At 48.5% G+C, this 27,579-nt stretch overlaps 2 protein-coding genes across 3 annotated transcripts in view; both read right to left on the bottom strand.

Annotated features, from left to right (window-relative positions):
- Window positions 1–4,778: 4,778 nt before the first annotated feature.
- TMEM52 (transmembrane protein 52) lies at window positions 4,779–12,661 on the bottom strand. 2 transcript variants are annotated; one of them, XM_033079817.2, is made up of 5 exons: window positions 10,265–12,661; window positions 9,102–9,319; window positions 8,338–8,446; window positions 7,000–7,169; window positions 4,779–6,671 (listed from the first exon to the last, which is right to left on the bottom strand). In XM_033079817.2, exons 3-5 carry the CDS (start codon window positions 8,367–8,369, stop codon window positions 6,361–6,363), a joined length of 513 nt encoding a protein of 170 aa, XP_032935708.1. In that variant the 5' UTR covers window positions 8,370–8,446; window positions 9,102–9,319; window positions 10,265–12,661; the 3' UTR covers window positions 4,779–6,360. The 2 variants fall into 2 exon arrangements, with proteins under 2 accessions (XP_032935708.1, XP_032935706.1); XM_033079815.2 differs by having other exon boundaries at window positions 8,338–8,382.
- An 8-nt stretch (window positions 12,662–12,669) lies between these two features.
- The window catches only part of CFAP74 (cilia and flagella associated protein 74), a 37,966-nt gene continuing 23,056 nt past the window's right edge, over window positions 12,670–27,579 (bottom strand). Inside the window, exons 22-38 of the mRNA XM_033079807.1 lie at window positions 27,059–27,146; window positions 26,551–26,724; window positions 25,265–25,398; window positions 24,410–24,686; window positions 23,847–23,954; window positions 23,024–23,208; window positions 21,712–21,846; window positions 21,225–21,334; window positions 20,811–20,866; window positions 20,464–20,583; window positions 20,114–20,266; window positions 19,682–19,811; window positions 18,992–19,146; window positions 17,198–17,336; window positions 16,341–16,462; window positions 15,779–15,913; window positions 12,670–14,000 (exon numbers count right to left, since the gene is read on the bottom strand). Coding sequence (XP_032935698.1) covers window positions 13,887–14,000; window positions 15,779–15,913; window positions 16,341–16,462; window positions 17,198–17,336; window positions 18,992–19,146; window positions 19,682–19,811; window positions 20,114–20,266; window positions 20,464–20,583; window positions 20,811–20,866; window positions 21,225–21,334; window positions 21,712–21,846; window positions 23,024–23,208; window positions 23,847–23,954; window positions 24,410–24,686; window positions 25,265–25,398; window positions 26,551–26,724; window positions 27,059–27,146 — 2,335 coding nt within the window. The 3' untranslated portion in view covers window positions 12,670–13,886. The remainder of the gene's footprint in view (window positions 14,001–15,778; window positions 15,914–16,340; window positions 16,463–17,197; window positions 17,337–18,991; window positions 19,147–19,681; window positions 19,812–20,113; window positions 20,267–20,463; window positions 20,584–20,810; window positions 20,867–21,224; window positions 21,335–21,711; window positions 21,847–23,023; window positions 23,209–23,846; window positions 23,955–24,409; window positions 24,687–25,264; window positions 25,399–26,550; window positions 26,725–27,058; window positions 27,147–27,579) is intronic.

The raw sequence follows: 27,579 nt of genomic DNA, 5'->3' as shown, positions 1-27,579 counted from the left end.
TCCTTTTTCCTGCTTTGCAACAGCTTTTCCATTTATGATTAAACAGTTTATGTAGAGCAGAGAGGGGACATTCATCTTCCTGTGGTTTCACTGAGGTGGCGGTGCCGGGGTGGCCACGCCGAGGTGACCACGCCGCTGTCACCCGCTCCCGGTGCTCCCCGGCTGTGCAGGTGATGCAATGGCAGTGCCAGCTCTGCAGTCACCCCGTGCCCAGCTGGCACCGCCGCCAGCCAGGGGACAGCACAGGACAGGCATCCACGGGGGACTTCACGCTCTGCTTTCTGCAGCTCTGTGTTCCACGGGCAGCAGAAATCCATTAAACAGCGCGCTGGAATTCAGGGGAAATTCCTGGATGATTTAGACAAGTCGGAGAAAAGATGGAGTTAAATATTTGGATGATTAAGGCACCGAAGCATCTGACGTATGAGGGAAGGATGAGCAAGCTGGGAGTCTTTGGCCTCAGGATGAGGTGGTACAGGAGGGATCTATAAATGTCTATAAATACCTGGGGGGAAAGTGTAAAGAAGACAGAGGCAGGCTTTTCTCACTGGGCACCAGCTTGCACGGCAAGAAGCAGGAGGAACAATCCCAAACACAGGAAATTCCACTCCAACATTCCAAAAAGCTGTTTTCACTGTAAGGGGGGGTCAGACTGTAGAACAGGTTGCCCAGAGGGGCATCCTTGGAGAATTCAGAGCCTCAGTGCTGCTCTGGCTGGCCCCAGTGAGCAGCAGGGATGTCCAAAAATCCCTTCCAACCTCTGGAATCATTTTCCAATGGAAAATAGAGGCAGAGACAATGAAACCTATCTAGATGCCCAGGATATCTGTGGTAGAGCTGGAGTGTGTCACACCCCAGGATGTTTCATGATTGAGAGATAACCCCACTCATTATCACCGATTTTTTCCTCATTATTACAGTGGAAAATAACCGAACATACGCTTTTTTATTTCCCAGATGGCTCAAGTAATTTGAATTTCAGTACTTTCCAGCAGGTACTGTGTACCAAGATGGAAAGGTCTAGATGCGAAATAAGTAAGGAATAAAAGCACAGCACGGAATAATGGCAGTGGCTGGAATTGGCGCTGTGCGTGCTGGCCTTGCAGCCTGCCCTTCACCGGGGCCACTCCGGCTCGCTTCCCCCATCTGCTGGGAGCAGGCAGCTCAGCCAAGGGCGGAGAGCTGCTCCAAACACACCCAGGGTGTTTATTTTTATGGCTAATCGCAGCTCGATTGCCTCCAAACTCAGCTGGAGTGACCTTCTGTGCGGGGAAGAGCAGCTTCTGCACCCCCAGCCCGGCTGGGTTTGTGGGGTACAAACATTTCCATCCCCAAGGAGCTGAGCACAGCTTGCCCCTCAAGTCCAGGGGTTGTTTCTAAATCTCACACTTTGCCCAAATTTCTTCTCCAGGTTCGCCCCTTCAGAGGGGGAGGGAGTGGGGAGGTTTTTTTCTGCTCTTCGTGTCCCACACAAAGTTCATCATGCTCTGACTGTACCTGTATTTCAATGTGACAGCGCAGCCCACGCTCGGTGCGTTCATCCTCCAAATTGTGTGCAGGAAAAGGCAGCGCTGCAGTCCCTGCTCCACACACCAGGGTCGTGTGGGGAGCCTGGGGCACTAAAGTCACCAAAATTGGGCTTGGACTGCACTTCCTCACTTGTGGAAGGAAGTTGTTTATGCCATAAACTCTGAGCATGGAAAGAGAAAAAAATTCACAAATAAGAGCTCGACATCAGGCTCTTCTCTTTTGTTTCCTTTTTGAGCTACTTGGGAAAGCAGGGTAAAAAAAAAAGAGTAAAAATTAAGCACTTTGATGCAGATTCAGGTCTGCAGATTCATTTCTAGGTTTGAAATAGAAATTGATTTTCTTCTTTCTCTTGAGTGCCCAAGGTGAGCTTTGTTATTAAAAAAATAATAAAATTGAAATATCTTTGAAAGTCTGCATTCTTTTCTACAGGCCCCTTTTTCCTTCCAGTAAGAAAAAAAAGAGAGCAGCTCTCGAATTTTAGATTCTAAATTTTGACTGACCAGAACAAAATGTTTTCCCAGCAATCTGGCTTTGCACCTAAGCCTTTTTTTGTGCATTGAGTTTGACCTTAGGATGTAGAATTTCATAAAACATTTATTGTCTTCTCCAGTTTTTAGAGCACAATTCCCCTGTGATACTTTGTTTTCATCGTCTGCTCTGAAAAGGATTCCGAGGCTTCTCTCGCAGTTTGAATTTTAATTGTGGGTGAAGGAAAGAACCTCTGCTATTTGCAGCAAAATCAGTGAGTGTCTCCCTAAGCAAAAAGAGTTCTAGCAGGTAAAAAGGATTAGGATCAGAACCAGGAGACAGCCAAGAGTGTGAGGAGTGGTTGTGGCAGGGATATTTTGTTCTATAAATGAGATTTTGCACGAGTCTGAGTGTCCCACTCATCTGGACTGGCAGAACAAGGATCCTTGAGCCTCAAAAACTGCAGCTGATAAAGGAAAATGCACTGAGAAACCAAAGCAAACATCTGGACTGGCAGAGCAGAGATCCTCGAGCCTCAAAAACTGCAGCTGATAAAGGAAAATGCACTGAGAAACCAAAACAACCAAACCTGAGCTGCTTGAGGCCGGTGAGGCAGACAAAGACAACTGCAAGGCAAACAAAGAAATGGGTTTTGACTTTTGCTGTATCCAGACCCCACTGATGCCTCAGTCTGGAGGCTGCAGGTTTACCACTAAATACTCTCCAAAGATTATAATGCATCAATTATCAAAGCCATTCTGAGGTAGCACTTTACTTATATTGTTAACGAGCTTGGCTATAAAGGGATTTGCAGCCTGAATTTCATGACAGAGCCAAGGTATAATTTGCTCTGGGCTATAAAGCCCATGAATTATTGAGGAAATTTATTTCCATGGCTGCATTTTCTTTCTGAGCACAAGTGCTCGTGCTGAGTGCATGTGTGTGAGAGGAGAGACAGTGATGGAGGCTCCAGCCTCAGCAGTCCATCTCCCCAGCACACAGCCAGCAAAGAACAGCACAAATAACTGACAAAATGATCACTTTGAACAAATAAGGGAAGAAAAAATTGCTTGCTGAACAGTGCCAAACTGAGGACCAAATATAAATCACAATTAAAAATGCACTTTGGGTAATTACAGAGAGGGGCTTTTCCCTTGGAGACGTCACAAAGCTTGTGTGGGTATAATCAGACTTGAATAGATCCAGGGATGGTGAAAACCACCAGCCTGACAAATCTGAATTCTTAGATCCTGCATCAGGCCAAGCCCATAACCTGCTGTGGGACAAAGCTCCCCCCAGTGTTCTTTTTAAATCTGGTTTATTCTGGAAGTGAGGCTTTGGAATCACAAATTCCAAATCCATGTCCTGCTTCCCCTCCTTCCACTCTGCACACCCAACTAATAACTTCTGAATCCACTGACCAATTTCAAGCAAAGTCATGGTGAACTGTAGTTTTCAAAATTGTGAAGTTCTAACTGTTCCATGGAACAGGAGCTGTGCAGAGATGAGGGATCTCTTCAGCCCTCCATTGCATGGGGTCACCCTGAGCAGGCTCTGGACAGGGTTGGTCACAAGAAAAATCTTAATAATTCCCCAACTATGAAGGTTACCAGCAAACTGAGCTGCTTTTGGTGTGCAGAGGGGAGTCTGTGTTCCTGAGGTCTGACTGGGCCACTAGTTGCTGTTAACAATTTCTGAATGAATGAACTAATTACAAGGCAAGAGCCTGGCAAAACACAAGAATTTTCCTTGAAAGGAACGCCAGATGATGCCCTTATTCTTGGGAAGTCACAGGCATTTGGGGATTTTTGGGGTTTTGCATCTCCTGTGAGCAGGCAGCAGGGCAGGTTGGCAGGTCCCGTGCCAGGCACGCAGGGCAGGGCAGGAACTGGAGCCAGCAGTGGCCATTGTCACCCATCGTGCAGGCAGCGCGGTCCCTTCCCAGCGCCGCTGATGTGTGCACAGAGCGAGAAGGGAGGGACTGAGTGCCCCCTTGTGTCAGCCACCGTCCTTTCAGCTCCTGTCAGCCATCGTCCTTTCATCTGTGTCACCATCCCTTGTGTCAGCCACCGTCCTTTCATCTGTGTCACCATCCCTTGTGTCAGCCACCGTCCTTTCATCTGTGTCACCATCCCTTCATCTCGTGTCAGTCACCATCCCTTCATCTGTGTCACCATCCCTTCACTTTGTGTCACCATCCCCTCACCTTGTGTCTGTCACCATCCCTTCATCTGTGTCAGTCATCATCCCTTCATCTGTGTCACCATCCCTTGTGTCAGCCACCGTCCCTTCATCTTGTGTCAGCCACCGTCCTTTCATCTGTGTCACCATCCCTTCATCTCGCGTGTCACCATCCCTTCACTTTGTGTCACCATCCCTTCACCTTGTGTCAACCACCATCCTTTCACCTTGTGTCACCATCCCTTCACTTTGTGTCACCATCCCTTCCCCTTCTGTCACCATCCCCTCACCTTGTGTCTGTCACCATCCCTTCACCTTGTGTCAGCCACCGTTCCTCCATCCTCCTGCCTCTGAATTCCCGTCTGTGAGTGAGTGAGCTCTCAGCCCTTTCCCTCCAACACCAACTCCTTCTTCTGAAGACCAGACGCTTCTTTCTGAGCATGGAAAAGTTCAAGAAATGAAAATACATCTGCTGTATTTATGACTTGGAGACATTCAGGACTGGGCACATGCTGCCCTTCCAACCAGAGACATCCAAAGAGTGACCCTGGCTGATGCCCAGCCTCCATCGTGACACAGAAAAGGAAAGGAAAGCAAAGGAAAGAATAAAACAGGAGAACTATAATGAAGGATGACAGAGAGGAGACACAAGAGAAGCAGATTTGTTACACCACTCGGTCCTCACAGTAAGTTACATGCAAGTTAAATATAGAAGCGACCCTTCCCTGGGGAGCCAGGCTCAGGGACAGCTCACACACGACTCTGCAGCAGCATCTCAGGCCTGTGGCTGGCAGAGATCTTCATTTTTAAATCATTAGTGCTCCTTTCCAGGGCACTTCTTGCAGTAATGGTTGTCAGAGAATAACAATCTCCTAAAAGCTTTTGTGCCCACCCCTTCTCCTGCCTGTTAATGACAGACCCCTGAATTTATGCTACATTCTCTAATAGCACCAAGTGCTCAGGCTCTGCTTGCTGCTCTTGCCCAGAGCAATGAGCCACCCTGGCAATTGCTCATGTTCTTAAAGCAGACAGATTAGCACCTTGCTAAAGTGGATTCAAAGAAAATCGCTGCTGAGGAGTGGACAAAATTTGGACCATTTGGAATACAGAGGGTCAAGGGAAAGAGCTGGCATTAAAATCCCTGCCTCTGGAGCCCGTATTTTGTGTGGGCTGTGACTGCTGTAATCAGCTCCAAGCTCCCAGTTCTAAAATGATGCTCAGCACTTATCCCTCTATCAGTACTTCACGAAGAACCATCCCTAAGAGTAATTTCTTAGAACTTTTGCCCAGCCTGTACTGTGGTATTTGTATCTCTAACTTATTCTGGATGGCTCAGCACAAGCGTGTTTTGTACCACTCTGCTCATTTCTTGAGCATGTTCTGAACTGGTAAAAGCTGCCAGGAACCTGTGATTTTTTTCCTTCCTGTGCTGCCTGAGCAGATAACAAAATATAAAAGCATCTTTGAAATATTTGATGAATATTTGAAACACATCAGTAACAGTGAACCACATGTGTGAGTGTCTCTTTGGAATTAATGTGTACTTTATCTGGAAAAAAGAAATAGCAAAGGGAACCCACCCACAAGACAATGCATCTCAAAAATAGAAATTAGAAGATTTAACAACAACACAAAGCATTTCCCTCAACTCTCCTGTCCTGGCATCTTCCTGCTCCTTGAGGAACGTGAGCCACAGTGCAGCACTTTGTCCTCAGCCGTTTTCTGGGCAGTTGATGTTCTCAAAAGAGGAGAAACTACAGAGGCTGTTCAGTGTCACTTGCTGGGATTCCCCCTTCAACTCCAGCTTGGGAAACTTCTGTTCTAGAATAACAACTTCCTGTTTGGACTGTTCTGAGTGTGTATTCCCAAGGTGGCAAAATTCTCCTGACCTTTTTTATTGCTGGACACAAGGAACAATTTTTTTTATCAGAAGACGAACACGCATTCACGTCCCACTTTTACAGGCATTTTTAAACTGCTGCCCTTTTACCTCATTTCATATCCCTGAAGAAGCTTTACCAGGGGATTACAGCAGTCTCAGACAACATTTCTTCTGACAGATCATTACAAGGGCATGAGAAGAAACATCTTTCCATCATAACCTACTTACAAACCCAAACTCTTCATGTCTTCTTTAACTCTTACAGTCCTTCCCTTACTTTACTCCCCGTCTGAGCTGAGTCACACCTGTGGCTGTTCTTTTGTGGCATCTTCTGGATCTTCTGAATTTTCCTGTGTTGCTGGATCTCTGCTGATTGTGTCAGGTGGGGACTGGTTGGGATCCAGCCCATCTGGTGTCACCTGTTCAGGGATGTCATTAAGTTTCTGGTTTGTCCATGCCACTTGCTTTCCCATTTGAACAGCTTCATCATAGGAAGGTGGCAGGTCCATGGCATAGAGGCTGTAAGCTGGAGGGGACACAGTGTTCTTATCCATATCCACAAATACCAAGGGAATCTGGACACTTGGAGGGTACTGCCATGAGCTGTACGCTGTGAAGGAAAAGAATTAAAAAATAAAAATTAAACACTGCATGGAACACTGATATATAAAGGGCTGATCCTGCTTTTTTTCCAGGAAACTCCAGAGTTTCTTGTTTTCAGAACAAATGCCCTGTGTACTAAATCTGCCCATATAGAATCACTCCTTATCTTCAGTGTCACTCACTGTCACCCTGATCCCTCCCTTCACCCCTCATCCCCACCTTGTGGGGCTGGGAATCATTCTGGGAGCTCACTGGGAGTTCCCATTCCCCCAGGGGCTGGACACAGGATTGCAGGAGCGATGCTGCACGGGGCAGGTGACTGCCAGGACACTCACAGGTCACTGTGCTGTGGGCAGTGCTGTCACTGTCGATGCCAATCACTGCCAGGTCACAGGGGTGCCGAGGGAAGGTCTCCACTGGGATTCTCTTCTTGCGGCAGCAGAACCTGATGCAGCTGGCTGAGACCCCACAGAGCAGCAGCAGGAACACCAGCAGCAAGATCAACCTGGAACAGGGGGGGAAGCTCCATCATTGCACTGCTCATGTTTTACTGCTTCTAAAGCAGAATATAATTCCACTCTAAATGGTTATAAAACAGGCCAAGCCTCCTTGATTTAGTTCTGAATGGGTGCTGGATCCTGGATAACAAAGTTGGATCACAAATTGAAGAACTGCTGCCCTTCAGTACAGCCCGTTCTGGCTCACAGGTGCTGTAACATTCCACTGGTTTGGGTTATTTTCAACTTCTGTGCAGGGACAGTGGCTCTGCTTTCCACAGCAAGGGAGAGTTTGTGCTGGGAGGGAAATACAAGTCTAGGGCTTCCCTTTATAAATGATATTATGTTAAATTATATTTATGCTTTGAAAACACAATTCTATCTCTAGCTATTGCTTAGGGAAGTTTATAATTGAACAATTTAGACTAGACTGATTTACCTGTGTTTCAGGTTTTCCTCTCCACTGAAACTCCACCTTCCCACCCCTCAATTTCTCAATCCAACTCCCTCTTCTCGTGGAGGCTTTTAGAAGCCTTCACCATCTATTTTTGGTAACTGTGTCTTTTGAAACAACTCTGTGTATCAACCAAAATTGTTGCAGTCTGAAAGAGATAAAAGTAATCAACTCCCTCTGTGTACTGCCACCAAAGGCAGTGCATGGACAGAATGTAAACCATGAAAACAATGTCAGGGCACCTATGACGCGGGTGGGAGGCAGGAGATGAATCCTGTTGGGAATCCTGTTGTGAATCCTGTTGGGAATCCTCTCTCTCAGCCCAGGCTGGAGCTCCGAGGGGAGCTCTGCACAGGGGGACAGTCCCCGGCCGTAGAAGGGAGAGATCCGAGCATGGGGCAGGGCCAGTCCCAGCAAATCCCAGCTGGAACCCGCCCTGAGCCAAGAGCCAATGGCCAGCAGAGCCCTGGCTATTTAGGAAGAACAAACAAGCCCTGGAGTTGAACTCCAGTGCACTCAGAAGGGAAAGATGACATAGCCCTGGGTGAATGCTGGTCCCCACCTGACACCCAATGTCCCCTGGCCTCGGCCATTCCTCTGGCAGCTCTCAGAAAACAGAGAAACCCTTCCCTGATCCTGCCCCAAGTTCCTGCCCTGCTCCAAGAACTGCTCCTAAAAACTTCCAAATGGTTCTGGGGTAGGAAGATTAAAAGCCAGCTTACCAGACATACCACAGACTTGTCCAATCAGACATGTTCTGAGGGCATCTGTGGAGGAAGGCAGATGATTCACTGATTTAAACCGTGCATGTATGACAGGGAATGCACTTCCCTGGGGTGGAAAAGGGAAAGCACTCTGTAAGAATATGGAGCAAAACCACTTCAGATTGTTCTTCATGCTTGTACCATTACTCCAGATGAGAACATGCAAATAACCCCAATGTAAAAGTTGCTTCTGAATCAGTAAATGTTTTTATGGAATGGTGCTTTGCTCTTGCTTGAGAGAGAGAGTGACTCGTGCAGGATTCCCAAAAAACCAAATAATTGTTATTTAAAGGTAACTGAGATGAGGTGCCTCATACCAGAGGCCTGTCTGAAAATGCCAGTCTAGAACTGCCTGTGTCCACCAGATATTTTATTTTCCCATTGCTCCAAAGCAGCCAGAAATGGCTTTTTTCAGCTCTGGTGCAGTACAAAAGGAGGAGAACAGCTCCTGTGACATTTCAGGAGCACGGCTGCCACAGCAGGGTTGTGTGTACTGAACCTCCTGCCATGGATTTCCTGCACCACAACAATGGTTCTGACCACAGGAGAGCTCTGCAGCCTGCTCAGGACTTTGGGCAAGGGCAGCCAAGTGAAATCTAAAAGTTGCTGATTGTATTAGAGATCAGAACAGAAGTTGTAAGGGATGGCAAGTCACGGTTCTGCTGTGGGAATGTCACTTGGGCACGGCGGGGAAGGTTTGGGAACAGGCAGGGGTTACTCACCGGGCAGAGCTCTCCCAGTTGTTCCCAGAACAGAGCGATGCTTAGGAAAGGGGGGCCCGGGACTGGATCAGCAGGTGGCCAAAGCAGAAGCAGGTGGCCAAAGAAGTGCCTCGGGTCCCCGCTGCCCGTGCTGGGGAGGCTCCGGGCCGGGGGCCGTGGAGCCGGGGGCAGCTCCGCCACCGCTTCAAGGACACGCGGCTGAAAGGGGACACCGAGCCCTGGGGACAGCCCGTGCCGGGCAGCGCAATAAATAACCAGCATCATCCCCGGGGGGGCAGAGCCTCGGCGGGGCAGGGCACGGCAGGACCCGGCGGGACCGCCCAGCCCGAGCCCCGCAGCCCCGGATCCTCCGCCCGTCCCGGGAGGGCTCGGGGCAGGCAGGGCTGGGCTGGGCTGGGCTGGGCTGGGCTGGGCTGGGCTGGGCAGGGCTGGGCTGGGCTGGGCTGGGCTGGGCAGCGCAGGGCAGGGCAGGGCAGGGCAGGGCAGGGCTGCCCGGCTCCCCCCGAGTGCCCCTGTCTTAGGCTCTGTTCCTGTTCCTGTCCCTGTCCCTGTCCCTGTCCCATCCCTGCCCGTGTCTTAGACCCTGTCCCTGTCTCTGTCTTAGACCCTGTCCTTGTCCCTGTATCTGTCCCTGTCTGTCCCAGTCCCTGCACCTGCCCCTGTCCCTGTCTTGTCCTTGTTCTTGTCTCTGTCCCTACCCCTGTTTCTGTCCCTGCTCCTGCACCTGTGCCTGTCCCTGACCTTGTCCCATCCCTGTCGTTATCCCTGTCCATGCCCCAGCCCCAGTCCCAGTCCCATCCCTGTCCCAGCCCCTGTCCATGCCCCAGCCCCAGTCCCAGTCCCAGTCCCGTCCCTGTCCTTGTCCCTGTCCCTGTCCCAGTCCCATTCCCAGTCCCGTCCCTGTCCCTGTCCCAGTCCCTGTCCCAGTCCCAGTCCCAGTCCCATTCCCAGTCCCATCCCTGTCCCAGTCCCAGTCCCAGTCCCATTCCCAGTCCCGTCCCTGTCCCAGTCCCAGTCCCTGTCCCAGTCCCAGTCCCAGTCCCTGTCCCAGTCCCTGTCCCAGCCCCTGTCCCTGTCCCTGTCCCTGTCCCTGTCCCAGGACAGCGAGCTGGGCTTGCAGAGATTTCCCCGGAGCGATTCAGGACTGCGCACGATGCTCTCACCACAACAGAGCCCCTCAGGTGTGCAGCAGCTGGACACATCCCCTGAGCCTCTGCTGTGTCAGAGGGACTTGGAGGAGAAATAAAGAAATGAGAAACCTGGTATGAAATATATGAGTCAGAAACAAATGTTTAGAAGAGTAGATAATTTCCCTTTCTAAAAGAGTCTTGTTAAAACACATGAAACAGGACTGAAGAGGTACTGACGGCTCTTTAGGATCAGTGTGCTCCAGGCTGTTTAACTGTCCAACATTTCAGATGTATAAATTCCTTATCTCCATCCATGAGCTTTGTGCTGTATTCTCCCCCCTGTCCAGCTGAGGAGGGCAGTGATGGAGTGGCTTTGGTGTCACCTGGAGTCCTGTCAGGGCCAGCCCAGCACAATCCTGGGGACAGCCACTCCATGGGCACCAATGGACACAGTGCCTGGGAAGCACCAGCTGATATTCCCTGTTTTGGCTCCTACAAATGAAACCCAGTGTTTCCAGGCTCAGCAATGGCATGTGACAAAGTGACTGCAGTGTTTTCCTCCAGCACTGCTCAGGGTCATGGGGCCATTGCTCATTTGGGGAAACCTGTGCTCATATGTGTGAAGCAATCACTGAAGTCACTTCTGGAGAAGCAGAACATGAATTAATAAATGTGTGTGACACTAGTGCTTACTGTCCCACTTTCTGCTTTACAAATGAGCTGGATTTGTTTTTAAGGATGATTAAGATCGTACATGGGTGTGAATTGCTCATTAAACCAGAACTGCATCAGTGCTATGAAGTTCATGTTTGCTTTTAGATCCAAATCTGGAAGCATGAGTTTGTATCCAGGGACTCAAGTGTGGTCACAGTTGCAAAATTCAGTTTGAAAGCAAAATGGTCACAAGTGCAGTTAGAGGAGCAGAAAACTTCAACTTCTAGGAAATGAAGAAATATTTCTGAGGCCACATTTTCCATACTGTCCTCACAACAACAGCTCCATCCCTACTGGAGTCCTGTAATATGGAAACAGAAGCACCAGGTTCCATGTTTAGAGTCACCTGGAATTTTAATGCCCACTGCTGCAACTCTCAGCTCTCTGTGCTCAAGGAATTGCCTGCAAACCCTCTGCTTCTGGATCAGCTCAGTGGTCTGAGCCACCAGGGAATTGTTTCCATCTTCAGTTGTCAATTTTCTGTTCATTGGAGAAATATCAAGAAGCTGTTGCACAAAAACACACATTGTACATGAGAATTGTGTGGAATCACAGAATTCCTTCATTTTCAGTCAGCTGAAGGTGTGCATCTCTGATCATGGCAGGTTTGAATCATGATTCTAATTGTAACTCTCAATGGAATGGCACTGGAACATCCAGGGTTACATTTTGCAGACACAAAACTGTGCTTTTCCTTTTGAAACTGTAGTGGTGTCCCAGGTGAAGCAGCACATTTGCACACTTTCCCACTGTGCTTTTCCACATCAGTGTGCTTTCCCTTCCACACCAGCCTGTGGCTCTCATTGCCTCAGTGCTGGCACTTCACACTCTGTGTCCCCAAAGAACAAAACAATCCAACAGAGGGAAACCCAATCCTGTCTGAGCAGCCCAAGAAGTCAAATATGATCCCTTTCATGGCCAGTAAAATACCAGGCTTTTCTCTTCTGAAAGGGACTAAAACCTGTTCAGATTTCCACAAGTGCTTTACAGAATGTCAGCTGGAGTTTTACAGGGAGAGTTTACTTTATTTTCAGTCCTCCAGAAATAACCACCTGTTCTGTTGTCTGGTCCAACCCTCCCCCAAGAGAGCAAACACAAACTGAGTTTTAAACATGGAGACTTTGACCAGAGAAACCCAGAACCTTATGTTCACTTCAAACCTGTGAAAATATTAATCCAAGTTCTGCAGTCCCAGGAATGCCAGTGCAGTGGGTGACACCTTGAGCTGCTGGGTACCAGTGATCCTTCAGCTGGGTGGTGGCAGCTGCTCCTCACCTTTAATTTTTTCTTTAATTTTTACTTCTTTTCATCCTCTGGATGCTTTTTTCTCAGCACCTGACCTTTGTGAAGTGGAAGATTCCTGAGACAGGGGTGTTATTTCCTGGTAGATTATGTTACCCTTATTTTCAGCACTCTGTATGGTTATCATAACCAGAGTCTGGAGACTGATTTGTTGCCAACCATCACTTTTTGGTTTCCAGGAGTGAAATCTGAAGGATCCTCACACAATGGATGCCCACAAATCCAGTGTCTGAAATAGCTCCTCCACTCCCACACACTGTGCCCTTCTTTGCTTCCTGACAGCTCCCCTGCCATGAGGTCCCTGTGGAGTGACAGTGCTGTGTGCTGGTGCACTGATATTTCCTCACCCTTTTGGGGCTGCAGGGGAGGCAGCACACAAAGCCCGTTGTGCCCAGCTCCAGGAGCCTGCCCAGCTGTGCCAGCAGCAGCAGCCAGGGCTCCAAGGAAGGCAGAGCTGTCCCTGGCTGGCACTGCCACCCCCAGCTCCTCCCCACCCAGGACTCTGGCATTGCCTCAGATCTGCAGCCTTCAGACTGAAGAGTTAAGTGACTCCACAGGCACTCGATCCATCATGACATGAGAACTCATCTCAGTGGATCAAACACTGCCTGGACAAACAAGGAACTCCCTCTTCACTCCTACAAACCTCCTCTGTGCAAGGGGGAGGCTGCTTCATATGTTCCTTGTGACAATTGCTTCGCTGCTCGCTGCTGCAGTTCCCTCGTTACCGCAGGGGTATTTACAAACAACGTTTCTGTTTTCTGATTGCATCACCTGAACCAGGGATTTAACAGCTACAGGGAACAAAGGGCAACACACCCTCAGAGTGCTGGGAGGGAACTTTGCCACAGTCTGGCTGTGACTCAGGAAAGAGTGTGATAGGAGATGTCCAGGATTATCCTGTGTCTGATGGCTGCTGCCTTCCTGCTCCCTCCATTCTCCAGCTCTGCACTTGCCCTGAACCAGCTGCTGCTTCCTGACCTGCAGGGCATTGTGGCTTCCCCAGAACAGCAGGATTCTGCTCTCAGCCAGAATTCAGCAAAAGGAAAATAAAGAAATACAAAGTTCCTGGACAGCCAGGATCTCTGGCAAGTGTCTGACCATATCCAGGGAACAGCAGAGGAATGTTCTCCCTTGGCCAGGTGTTATCAGGAAGATTGGACTGTACACTGTAAAACTGACTGCCCAATGATTTGGAGAAGGCTTGAATAAGAAGCTTTATTCTGGTCTTAAAAGAGAAAAGGTCAAGGCTTTTCCAAATCCTACAAAATTAGAAGAAGATAGAAACTCACCTATGTGGATGTAAACCAGATACTCTTCCTGATGGAATGTCCACTTTTGGGAGACAGGAGTTCTAACTGCTTGGGGCCCTCAGTAATTCTTTCTTCTAACACAAGATTATTGTCACACAGTCAGCTGGAAAATGAAGCTACTGACACCAGAGCTCACAAAGAACTTTGGGTAAAACAGAGCAGAAATGTTACAGGGCCCTTCCTTCCCACATCCCTGCTGCCCTCACTTATTTACAACAATCTCAAAATCTTCCAGTGTTTCACCAGAGATCCAGGGATGGATGGATGGATCCAGGGATCTCCCAGTGATGTGGCCTCCATCCTCCTTTCCATCTGGCCTGGATCCCTCAGGCAGTGGGAGCAGGTGCAGACACAACTCTTGCCATGAGCAGGACTCTGTAGGACTCTGTAATGTCACCTTTGACAGTCAGGAGGGCTGACACAAGCGGGGGCTCACTGCTCTGCAGGAAGAACCAACAGAAAACCAGCCTGGGGTTTAGGACACAGGAGACATGAGTGGATCACCTTCTAAACTCTGTGTTTCACATCTCTGTTCAAGGTACCAGTTATAGCTACAGGTGACAGGTCACAGCCACTGTGCTGGCTCCTCTGTGTCCCCAAGTGATGCTCATGCTGCAGCCAGTGAGGTATGACAGTGACTCAGCATTCTGTCCCCAGAGTGCCACAGACACTGTCCCCACGTCACAGCCATGGCAGCTGAGCACAGCAGCAACCTCAGAGCTCCCAGAGAGGGCTGGAAGGAAACAGATCCTGTCAGCCCCCAGTGAGTGCTCAGGGTTGTGCAAGGCCCAGGGGTTACCAAGAGGCACGATGTGGACTGGATACCAGGAACCCTGCTGCCTCTTTCTGCTTGTGATGGCACAAATCTTTTAATTTTGGAATCAGCCACTCATCCTGCCATCCCACACATGGGGAGTCAATGCCTCCAGTCTCCATGAATGCCCAAGGAAGTGAATCAGGAAGGGCAATCACAGCCCCATGGAGTTGTTGGGACATCAAATCCAACCTCTATGACACAAGGCAGAAGTAGCCAGAGAAATGGAGCAGCTAAAGTGGGACATCCAAAGGCTCCACTGATCTCCAGGAATGTGCCAAAGCAAAGGCAGCCCATGGCAAAGAACTGTGTCACAGAGTGATCTGTGTGAAGTCAGCTCTGTGCTGGCAGGGCTGCAGCAGCTCTGTCCCAGGGCTCTGCAGAGCTCACTCAGGGCACCAGAGCCTGTCCAGAGCAGCACCTTGGCCCTTGGGCTCTGTGACAGTGGCCTGCAGGAAGGGATTCCTTTGGGATACACCTGGCTCACCCTGTCCTTGTCACCACACAGCCAAGCACAGCCTGGGGAGGCAGCAAGGCTCCAGATCATCCCATTGCTCCCAGCTTCTGCTGCCCAAGGGGAGTTTGTACCACCCCTGCTCCTTCAGGGACCCTCCAGGAGATGTCACCTGGCTGTGTCTGAGCCACCTGTGCTGCCCACACCCAGCAGCAGCTGTGAGTGACACCCCAACAGGAACTGTGGGTGACACCCCAACAGGAGCTGTGGTGACATCCCAACATCAGCTGTGGGTGACAGCCCACTGGGAGCTGTGGGTGACAGCCCAACAGGAGCTGTGGGTGACAGCCAAACAGGAGCTGTGGGTGACACCCTCCAGGAGTTTTGTGTGACACCTACCAGGAGCCCTGTGTGACACCCTCCAGGACCATGGTGTGACACCCTCCAGGACCATGGTGTGACACCCTCCAGGACCATGCTGTGACACCCTCCAGGATCCCTGTGTGACACCCTCCAGGATCCCTGTGTGACACCCATCAGGTGCCCTGTGTGACACGCTCCAGGACCATGCTGTGACACCCTCCAGGACCATGCTGTGACACCCTCCAGGATCCCTGTGTGACACCCATCAGGATCCCTGTGTGACACCCTCCAGGATCCCTGTGTGACACCCTCCAGGAGCTTTGTGTGACACCCAACAGGATCCCTGTGTGACACCCATCAGCAGCCTTGGGTGACACCCTCCTGGAGCATGGTGTGACACCCATCAAGAGCCCTGTGTGACACCCTCCAGGATCCCTGTGTGACACCCTCCTAGACCATGGTATGACCCCCTCCAGGATCCCTGTGTGACACCCTCCAGCATCCCTGTGTGTCACCCCCTCCAGGATCCCTGTGTCACCCCCTCCCGCCCCGCGGTGTGTGCCGGTGCCTCTCCGGGCCGTGCTCACCTGCAGGTCGGCAGGTGGCAGCCACGAGACGCCGATGCGCTGCTGCTGCCCTCGCTCCAGGGCTCCCCTGGGGCCGTCCAGCGCGAACCCCGCCCGCTGCAGCTCCGCGCCGCTGTCCAGGCTGAACTCCACGGCCTGGCACGGACACACGGCACGGTCACACCCGGGCTGCCCTGCCCTGCCCTGCCCCAACTGCCCCTTGGAACTCCGTCTGTTCACTGCCACCTTCATTGTGTCACCTCGTCACTAAATACCCCATTAAAATAACAGGATCAGGACTGTAATTTCAGTTCTGGGCTTAAAATTGTGTATTCTAGAATTGAGGAAGCAAACTGCTAAGTTAAGTTTGCTGCTGACTTAGTATGATAATGCTAATTCCTTATAATAGCCCCTGAAAAATAATCTTTTCAAACACTGATGCTTTTATAATGTAAAATTTATCAGAAATTCTGAAAGCTGCTTTTTTAAATTTATGAATTTGTGACTTTTGGACAGAAGGAACGAGCAGCCCTTTGCACACATACAGCACCTGGCACAAACCTGCAGTTTTTCTTTCCCTCACCTTCTTGGCTGCCAGCAGAGGACTTTGCATGGCCCCAACGATGATCTCTGCCCTGGCTGGCTCTACTGAGCCCTCCACGTACTCCAGGAGCAGGAGAAGGGACCTCACTACTTCTTGTGGCTCTAAACAAACAACAACCAGGTCAGCTTTGAGACAGTCAAAATTTTGGCAGTTTGGAGCCAACACAAATTACACCAGGGTGGTTCTAAACTCAGGAGCTGGCACAGGTAAAGAGAGCCTTTCACAGAGTTAGTGAGGAGTTAAAGAAAAGGAAGGTTTGGATAATTTGCAATTGCAAACTGCAATTGTTACTTGTTTATCAAGTTCCAGGCTCGTTTTCTAGCCCATGGCACACACCTCAGTGTGCTTGGATTTATTTACAGCTCAGGAGTCAGGAGCTGTTTGCATCCTGTCTCTGAACACAGATCCTGTCCCAAGAAATTAAGGAAGAGTAACTTCAAACCCCTGGAAGTTTCATAACAGGACAAACAGGAGAATCCAGGATATGTGATTATATACTAAATAATTCCTTAAATACACCTCAGAGAAGTGGCAGAAAGCAAAGGCATCTTAATTCTTCATAGTAGTATTACATTTTAATCATTTTTGCAGGGAACCTGCAGAGGTGGAAGATGATCATTAAGACAGAAGTGCATTAAAATGAAGAGAAAATCTTCGTTGAAGAGAAAGTTTCTTGGGGTTTTTTTGTGTATTATGAATATATGCTGTAACGTAATGCTTATTTTTTCTGATTGTGGAAAAATTGTCTTTAATTTCCTTTTTTTTTCTTAAAGGAAGAGGAACATTCCCATGTCTGATCCCTCCCTGTTCCATAATAAACAGTGGTGGCACTTTACCTCCTTCCAGAGCTTCCCGTGGTGCCACAGGTGCGGTGACAGCCAAGGACTCCACGGGCACATCGAGGGGCACTCCCCCCTCCACGAACATGGGGTGATTCCGGGCTGCCCCCTTCAGCTGGATCTCGTGGGCTGTGTGCTGGGTGAGACAGAAAGTGCTGCATGCAGGTGACAGCTCAGCTCACCTGAGTGGCACTGCCACCTGAGCCAGCAGCACAGGACATTGTGCCATCACCTCCCTGTGAACGATCCCAATGGTCCTGGGCTCTAATGCAGGATTTCTGCACCTGCCTGTTGTAACTCTGTACCCAAGATGTTTTAAGAATGGTGTGTCCCTGTAATCCCTGTAATCCCTGTAACACCTATGGACTGACCTTCTGCAATCTTATTGAAGAAGACAAAGTTTCTCCTCCCTTTTCCTGACCCTAGAAAAGCCCCCAGACTTTGGGAAACTTCCTCTTTGTCCCCTGGAAGCTATGAAAGAATAAACCGAGGAAAATCCTGGGAGAAAGAGCCTCTTTGTATCTTTTATCCTGTTCATGTTACCCATCCCAGAATCGCCAGTGAGCAGGGAAGCCTTGGAAGGAGACAACACCTGCCCACAACCCGGGAAATGTGCCCCAGGAGGGCACTGGACACTCTATTTATACGAAAGCCACTGAAAGAGGCAAAACGTTTCTGTTGCCAAACCAGCCCCAGCCCGTTTGCAGTGCTGCTGCTGGGCAGTAGCGGTCACTCTACACCAACTTTTGGTGTCCTGGCAGGGGCCCAGGGCTGCTCGTGGCGCTGCCACCTGCGCGTCCGGCCGGAGCATCCCAGGGCAGCTCCGCAGATTGGAGCGGGCACCGGGCACTGCAGGAGCAGCTCCGCAGGTTGGAGCTGATACCGGGCACTGCAGGAGCAGCTCCGCAGGTTGGAGCTGATACCGGGCACTGCAGGAGCAGCTCCGCAGGTTGGAGCTGGCACTGGACACTGCAGGAGCAGCTCCGCAGGTTGGAGCGGGCACCGGGCACTGCAGGAGCAGCTCCGCAGGTTGGAGCTGGTACCGGGCACTGCAGGAGCAGCTCCGCAGGTTGGAGCTGATACCGGGCACTGCAGGAGCAGCTCCGCAGGTTGGAGCTGATATCGGGCACTGCAGGAGCAGCTCCGCAGGTTGGAGCGGGCACCGGGCACTGCAGGAGCAGCTCCGCAGATGGGAGCGGGCACTGGGCACTGCAGGAGCAGCTCCGCAGGTTGGAGCTGATACCGGGCACTGCAGGAGCAGCTCCGCAGGTTGGAGCTGGTACCGGGCACTGCAGGAGCAGCTCCGCAGGTTGGAGCGGGCACCGGGCACTGCAGGAGCAGCTCCGCAGGTTGGAGCTGGTACCGGGCACTGCAGGAGCAGCTCCGCAGATGGGAGCAGGCACCGGGCACTGCAGGAGCAGCTCCGCAGGTTGGAGCTGGTACCGGGCACTGCAGGAGCAGCTCCGCAGGTTGGAGCTGGTACCGGGCACTGCAGGAGCAGCTCCGCAGGTTGGAGCAGGCACTGGACACTGCAGGAGCAGCTCCCTGGTGCTCCCGCTCCTGCCGGGCCGTGCTGGGCAGGTGGAGCTGCCCCCTTCCCTCTGCTCTCCCTGCCCCTTGGAGCTGTGCTCAGCCCCTGTCCTCTCCTGACCACACCCACATCTCTGTTTTTATCAGTTAATAATTGAATATCTAAACATGAAAAAAGTCAGAGGGCCCCAAACGTGCCCTCTCCTCCCTACATCAGTTCATCCAATATTTAGACTGTTTTCATAATCCTGATTGTCTCACCTTGCCAAAGAGCAGAACCTTCAGATGGTCAGAATAGTAGAGACTTTCATGATCAGGACTGAAAGTAACAACAAAATCCTGGCTCTTCCCAGGCTCAATTTTTCCTTCTGTTGGAGAGACACTGAACACACTGAAGCCACTATAGTTCTGTGTTCCTGGTAAATAAAAATGAGGATTCAGATAAGAAAAGAGGACAGCTCAATTTTACTTCTTCATAAATTTTAAACCCATTTAATTTTTGTTGGAACAGCAAATAAATAAGAACTGATGCATGGCTTTGCAGCAAAACAGGGTGTTAGGAACACCTGAGAAATCTATCTCCATCCATCCATCAGTTTGATGAATTCATTTCCAGAGGACCTGAACCAGCATCACTAACCCTTCCTATATTCTGATGTGTTTTTACACAGATGCACATCTTTAAATCTTTAATATGCAATTACTGTGTGGGTTTATTTAGATCTAAACACTAATATCCCCTTACTTGTGGGTATTTGCTCAGGCTGCACAAATTTACAGCTCCTCATATTGAAAGAATTACTGCAGCTCCTACTGGGGAGCAAAATGAGATCTTTAACTTCAGGGCTGTGATGCCCCAGGTCTGACAGTTCTGTGGGTCTAGGAGGACACAGTGATGCTGCTTTACACCTCCTGAGTGTTTAGCAGAGGAAAGAATAAAAGAAAGTTTACCAACAATCTCTGTTCTCTGCAGAGAGGATGTAAGAAAGGATGGAATTTTCTGGCGGTCTCGGTCCCGCGTTGGTGAGAGTGACTCCAGTTGTGCAGAGAACAGCAGGGCCAGGCTGGAAGTGTTCTTTATCTGGGGACATTCATTCACACAACAGCATTTGCATTAAGGAAGTTGGTTCTCAGGCCTGTAAGATCCATAGTTTGCAAAGTGGCTGAATTTATTTTGCAGAATTAGTGCAGCTCTGCATCCCCAGATGCCACCAGAGCCCAAACAGTGCTGCCCATATCGAGTCACACCAATCCCCCCTCCCCATCTCATACTGCACTTTGGTTATTGTCACACTTGGACAAAATCTGGGAGGAGACAGTTTATGTTCTCTTCCTCCTCACAAGAACTCTGCTGTGCTTTGCAGCTCAGCACAGAGGCCTTACCTGGACTGTGGCAGTCCCTGTGTCCCCAGCCATGACGTATCCCATGTCCAGCACCTCTCCCACGGAGCACTCAGTGCTTGGCACCACCCCGTGCCCAGAGAGGCAGAGGCTGAGCTTGGTCTTTGCCACCTGGATGTCCAGAGTTTCCAAGAACTGCCCAGAGGGTGCCTGGGTTAGTCCATCTGCTGAGGGAACCCCCACCCCTCCAGCTGACCCCTCCCAAAGAGCCATTCCAGAACTGAGACAAGATCCAAATGTACAAAGGTTTTTTCTTGTTGGTAACACATGTGTGTTACACACCCCTCACATCTCTCCTCCTTCCCCCCTCTGCTCTTGTATCTTTTACTCACCCATTTATCCTCACTTGGACAAAATGAGATGATGAGGGGTTTGTTTTCACCTGGCTCAAGTGTTCCAACTGCTCTCACCAACAGGAAAGGGCCATTGGGATTCAGAACTGAGAATCCCAGCTGAAACAGTGCAACTCAAGGAAAAAAGTCATAAAGATTGAGAAAAAAGATATGAGAATGGATTCTACATATTGTTTACGCTTCTTTGGTCTGAACTAAGCATCTACAAGCTTTTGAGAGATCAGTAACTCAAGAGAGAAGATGAGCTGGTGCTTTAGTCTCCAGCAGTTCCTCCTGCAGATTGTGATTAAGCAGAGGCTGAGCTCACGTGCTCCAGACAAGGATACTCCCAGCTTCCCTGGGGAGATGTTTTCTATTGTAATTCTCTTCATAATTCTGTGGCCTGCAAGGAATGAAAACACTTTCCAAAATGAGGATGCTCATTTCTGGCCTCCCATTCCTTCCCCTTACTTGTGCTCCTGCCTGGGCCAGACACTCATCCCAGGCCAATGGCTAAGGCACTACTCAAAGCTCACCAAAATGTTTTCAGATTGGGCCAGTCACTTTTGGAGCTTCCAGGTCCATGTCTGGGGATCAGGTCTGCTCTTTCATGGGCCTCAGCTGGCCAGAGGCTCCTTGTTTTCCACCTAAACACCCACTAAGGGCTAATTTCTATCCTGACTTTTGAGAATGCAAAACTCTGCTGGGAAGAACTCACTGGCAGAGAGAAGCCACTCCAAACCAGAATTCAAATTCCATACCTACAGAAACGTCCCCAAAATTTGCTGCATTGATCCCAGAGTCAGAAGTGATCAGAACAGGAGGGGGCACAGCAGGGCAGTGCAGCTCCAGGTACAAGGTGTTGTGAGGGCTGCAGAGAGAGCAAAAGGAGCTGGGGAATAAAAGGGCAGAGCTCTGGGATAACACAGAGACAACAGCAACTGCCAGGGACCTGCTCCTGTCACAGGGTGTCACTGCACTGGGGTGACAGCACAGCACAGGGCTCAGTGACTGTGCCTGAGCAGAGATGAGCTACAGCTGCCTCAAAGTTTTCACACAAATATTCCTTCAGCTGCTTTGATATTCATGTGTTTGATTCTTATCCAACTGGTGGGCTGGGAGCATGAGTTTCTTACCACTGAGCTATGAAGTAATTAAGGTTCAGAAAACAAATTTCTCCCCCAAATGAATAAATTAGCAAGCCCACCATTTCCCCCTCACATCTCTGGGTTATCCAACTGCACCCACCTGCAGGTGAAGTTTCCAGAGCCCTCCTCTCCAGTGGCATGGCCACTTGCAACAGAGCAGGGGATGATGTATTTGTTAAAACTCCCTCTGAAACTCCTCATCAGGGAAGCCTGGGCTGCTCTATAAGCATCAGAACTAGAGAGTCCAGGAATAAAAATTATCTCAGTGAGTGAGAGAGCAAAAGACATCAAATAAATATCTGCTGAGCTATTTGTGATTGTTGTGTCTTAGTCACACATTCAAATTTGAATGTAACAGTGAAACCAAGTGACTGCCAGTAATGGACTCACCCTACAAATGTGGTTGGTTTTTGTAGCCAAAAAAGAATAAAAATGAAGAACCCAGATAACAGATGTTACAATATTGCAATCCTCAATACAATTTGCTTTGGTTGAATACATCAAATATTTCAGTGTCTTCCAGTACTTCTACATCATTTCAATGACATGTAAACACACAGGATCACATTCTTCCAATGCAATATGTAGACAATACTTCTAAAATAGGGATTTGATTTTTACAATCTCTGCTGAAAGTATTTAAAAATAATAATTAACGGATTGCAGTGAACATGGGATTTTAGTAAAGGATATCAAAACACCCAGTACAGCCAAATGCCTGGTACTTCAGTATGAATTTACTTAGATAGTTCCAAATTCCTGGGACTGGGCAGAAGTGTGGCTCTGAGAAGTTGAATACCTGCTGTACAAGGGTCCCCATGTATCAGATTTTGCATGATTCTCCCAAGCTCCTGCAATGCTGTTGGTGTTCTCTCCCTGAGGTGCTCACCCTGCTCAGGGACTGCCTCAAATGCACATTTCCCAGCAGCATTTCACTGCCAGCACTGATGCTGACCATGACTAATGTGCTGGACTGTGTAAACCCTCAAATTAAAAATAGAAATTACTCCCTGCCATGGATTAGGGCCATCAGCTGGTTCTGGTAGATCTGCTCAGAAAAGCTTTATTTGAGTAGTTTCTGTTGGTCCCCAAGTTGAATTTTGCAGTTGCCCTTTGCATAAACCCCGCGTTGGCTCAGCCCCATCCCCCGCACAGCCCCAGCTCCTGCTCCCTGACAGATTCTTTGAAGTCTTCAATCCTTCTGATGCATAAAGGGATTCTTTGCCTCACATGAGAGGGTACAGCTGTGTGGCTCACAAGCAGCACTAATTTTGGAAACAGCCTCTGCAACACAGCTGAAGCTGTTCCCTCTCCAGTTTGCTTTCTTGTCTACCTACAGCTTTAGTAGATTTATTAAACTACTTCTAAAGAGAATGTTGTCTGTGTAGTACAAGATGCTTCTGTTGACTTACTCAGGCTTTAACTCTTCAGGTTTTGGTTCTTTAGAGCTTTTCACAGAATCCAGGCTTTTCCTGCTTCCAGCCCTTCCTCTGGTAATGGAAGCGCTCGATTTCTTTCGCTCTCTCTTTGAACTGTTCCTCACTTTTGAATCTTTCTTGTTTTTGCCCATTGGAGACAGAAGGGGAGCACTGGAAATCTGACCAAGACAGAGTGAGCAAAGACACAGCCCTGGCCCAAGGACACAGAGCAAGGGGGTGACACAGAACAGGGGACAAGGGACAGGAGGATGCTGGTGACAGCCCACAGACAGAGGAGCTCCTACAGCCAAATTTCCAACAGTATAAAATTTAAAAAACAGGTTGAGATGGACATATTTTACCCCCTCTTAGAAGAAGAGGTCTCCTCTTGGAGCAGATGAGTAAAAGTCTCTATCTCATGGGAATTTTACCTGTTTATCTCATAATCAAAGACAACCACAGGTGCTCACATAAATTGACTGACTTAAGGACTGCATATAAAGTCCATGGATGCTATAAATCTTCAGGAAGTGTAGAAGCTTTTTCTTTTCTCTTTAAGAGTATTTCATGGCGTTAGCAATAAAACCCTCTAGGAATACTTTGGAAATTGTGAGCATGAAATTAAATCATTGCTCAGTGAACAGGCCACACACTGAGTGCACTGTCACACTCTCATCCTTTACAGGCAGGTCCTGCACGGACCACGAGCTTGGGCTTCATTAATATGCAAATAAATTTATGATAAAAATACCATCCAGAGAAACAAATATCTGGAAGTGACAGACCAGCAGCATGTGCTGTTCTTAGCATTCCTTACTTGTTCTCCTGCCTCTGGCACAGCTGCTGTGCTGAGCCTCCTCAGTGCCTCCTCCCTGATTTGCTGATCCGACAGTGCCGGGCTGAAGGACACTCGGATGGAGCTTTTCTGGGAATGTGAGAGCACACACAGGAGTCAGGGCAGAGCTCAGCCCTCAGACACGTGTGACACCCACAGAGCTCAGCAGGAGCACACACAGAGCAGCACACAGGTCACACATGCAGTGCACTTCAGCATCCTCAGGGTAAGGGCACTTGCAGCTGTTTTGGAAGCCCAAGAGGTTACAGGGGGCTGGATTTACATGGCCAATACTTCTGATATTTAAACATTCTTCACATAAATCACAGTGACAAAACTGGGAGCAGAACACTCTCATAAGGCATTAACCAGATTTGGTGCTTAACTCTGCTGTCTCATTTAAAACATTCTTTCAAACAATACAAAATATTCCAGCTATTCTAACAACAACTGATGTTTTGAGCTTTGTTTACAAGTGACAGCCTTTGTAAGGATGCAGATGATCAAAGATTTGGCAGAACACTCGACATTTGAAGTGAATTTACCTGCCCAGGCAGCACAGTTCCCACAGAAGGTGTAATGGTCACAGGACAGTCTTGGGGCACGTGGAATTCAAAGGAAGTGGGGCCAACTGGGACAGGGTCCCCAGTGCCAATCCGTGGGACAGGGTGAGTGAGAGGGTTCCCATCCACGTGGGAATTGAGCACATCCAGAGTGGCTGAAGACACCGAGTTCAGGGCTGTAGCAGCAAACTGAACCAAGGAATGAGACAATTCAAGAGGTGGGTGGACTCCAACTGCTTTGCATGACAGCTTGAATTGTCTAAAAATAAACACATGATAAATTGTCTCAGCATAAAATAGTGTCTTAATCAGCCCGGAAAATAGGGAGCTAATCCTGTAGTCCCTATTTAAGCAGAATTTCAAGCTTGCAATGGGAATTTTGCCTAAAGATGAACAATAATACTATCTATTTTTAATGCACAATTGGCCAGAGTCCCTGCTTGAATTCTTCCTCTGTGAACTTCTGGAAATACATCCAGTCAAATCAAAGTTTATGGCATCATTAATGCAGCAGCACCGGCTTAATGCACAGAGCATTTTTACAAAAAAAGAATTCCTTCAGTAGTTGTGCAGAAAAAGCAACAGAGCACTGAAGGTTGAGGGGCTGGAGACTGGGTGTAGGACAAGGATAAACTTCAGGAAGGGTGGGAAATGTAATCTCAGATACCAACAGGCACTGAGCAACTCTTGCAGCTGGAGAATTCCCACCTGCCTCAGGTGCTCATCCCAGCCTCACCTCCCCCAGGCAGGCAGGGATTCAAATTCTGAGCTGGGTTAACAGTGGGAGCTCAGTGACATTCAGATTTTAGTTTCCCTGCTGTCCATCCATTAACACACCTGTTGATCTCTGTTCTGCAGGTGAGCTCAAAGCTGTACTCTTTGGCCTTGGTGGCTTTAAAGATTATGTCCAGTGTCAGGCTTTCCAGGGGAAGAATAGTTCCAAATCCATCATTGGGCTGAACTTCAACAAACTTCAAAATGGCAGGATAAGAAGTTATTAGTTAAATTATCAGTTTTTAATAAATTAAAATATTACTGGCAAAATTTTTAAAAAATTTGTTAATAAATGTGGAACTGTCAGGAAAATAGAAACCTTACAGGGAGAGGTTTTTGTCTGAGTCAGTGCCCAGAGTCTGAGGGGCAGATTTCTCATTAAATCCATTAACTCAGATTTCAGGAGAATCCCTTCCCCAGCTTCTTCCCATCTATGGAAATCACCTTGCTCTAATGTTTACTTATTCTTCATAGAAAACTGAATGAAATATGGTAACAAGCTCAGCATTGCCCCATGTCTTTTAGAGCTGATTCATGTCTGAGGCAGGGACACCACAGGGACAGGAGCAGTTCCACATCCACAGCTGTGCAGTGGTTTCTATTGAGTTGAAGATGATCCAAGAAAGTCTCCCCATCATAATTAAAGATCCTCAGAAAACACACAGTGGGAAGTAAAGCTTTTATGAAGCTGAAGTTAACAATTTCTTTTAGCAACCCCTTGATTTTAATCCCTAAGCCAGCAGAGAACAGGACAGTGCCTAATTAACTGCCAGGTTCCTCCAGCTCTGATGCCAACCTGCCCAATCATTTCCCACTGTGATCACCCTGCTATTATGGAGCTTGAAGAACAAACTTTGTCCAAAAAATTATTCAGGAGACCAAGTCCACATGAACTCCTGTGATTAAATCTGTGCTTCCACATCAACTTCCAGTCACTCAGAAAGTGCCCAGGCATGGCTGGGGATGGTTCCCAAGCAGCACTTTAAAGGCAAAGCCTTGGGGCATGTGGTACAAAGTGGGCACGTTCCACACCCCAAACCTCTTTTATTTAGAGGTAGAAGTGTCCCAGGTGCTCTCTCAGGAGATCTCTTGGTGTAAAAACCCAGGAATTCTGACAGGAAAAGGTGAGGAATGGGAAAATCTCCCCACAGGGGTTTGCACTGCTTGGCAAATGCAGAGGGTGTCACCCAGGGAGATTCACACCTCCAGGACAGAACTCCACAGGGAGCAGAATTCCCATGGGGCTGCAAGAACCAGTCATGATTTATTTACACTCACACTGAACACGTTCCCATGACACTGAAATCTATTTTGACAGCAGAGGAGGTGTGTGTGGGATAAGTCCATACCTCTGGCAGTCCCACAAATCCAAACTCCTGTGGCAAGATGGATTTGTTTGTTAGGATGACATTTGCCTGCACAGCTTCATAGATCGTGCAGTATCCAAAGTTGATCTGTGCTGGGCTGATTTCCAAATCAGAAGTAGTAACAATGGCATGGACAGTAAAATTAACTTTTTTAGCCTGGAACAAATGCAAGAACACAGGATAAAAACCTCCATCTGTGGGCTGGAAGGACAGGATTTAAATAAAATGTCATCCAAGAAGAAGTTACTCTGTTCCTTGACAGTAACATGAGATCTGCTCTGAGGAGAAAGGATTTAACTTCCAGTATTGCAAACATGAGACAAGAAAAAACAATCAAATCTGTATTAGCACTTTGAGCGTCTTTTACTGTTATCACAGAGCCCCAACTAGTAAAGAACTAAACTAAAATTAGGTACCATTAAGTGAACATTCACTAAAATAATTTACATAAACTGTCAGTCTGACAATCAGCATCACAAAAATCCCTGACCTTGTCCACGATCAGGATTGTCACTGGCACTTCCAGGATTCCTGTCTCTGCATTGAAATAAATTCCTGCATCTTCAGGAAGGGACTGCCTGAAAACCCAAAAGTACAAATCCAAAGTACAGTCAGTGCCATCAAAACATTCTGACAATTTTCTCACTAAGGGGAATAAGGAACTTTTGATGGATTATTTCCAAGCATAAAGGAAAACAAACTGAATCCTGTTACTTAAGGTCCAAAAGTTTTATTATTCACATCTTCATTTAATTGTCCTCAAATTGGAGGATTCACCTTATCAAGCATCATCTCCAGTTCTTCACTGAAGGGAATTCTCATTAAAATTCTGCTTACAAGATAAATTCAAATATTAGAGAAAATGGAAAAAGAATGGTGGAAGAAAATGCCAATCAAAAATTAATGACCTGTGAAGTGCCACCTCCTGACCAAGGGAAAGAAGATGCAGTCAGGTCAAGAATATTCTGGACTTGTCCCAGATTTCCTTCAGCCTGGCACCCCCAGGCAATG

Source organism: Catharus ustulatus, chromosome 24 (genome assembly GCF_009819885.2).
Source record: "Catharus ustulatus isolate bCatUst1 chromosome 24, bCatUst1.pri.v2, whole genome shotgun sequence".
Taxonomy (NCBI): domain Eukaryota; kingdom Metazoa; phylum Chordata; class Aves; order Passeriformes; family Turdidae; genus Catharus; species Catharus ustulatus.
The sequence above is the reverse complement of the archived record's forward strand: the minus strand, read 5'-3'. Positions and strand labels throughout refer to the sequence as shown.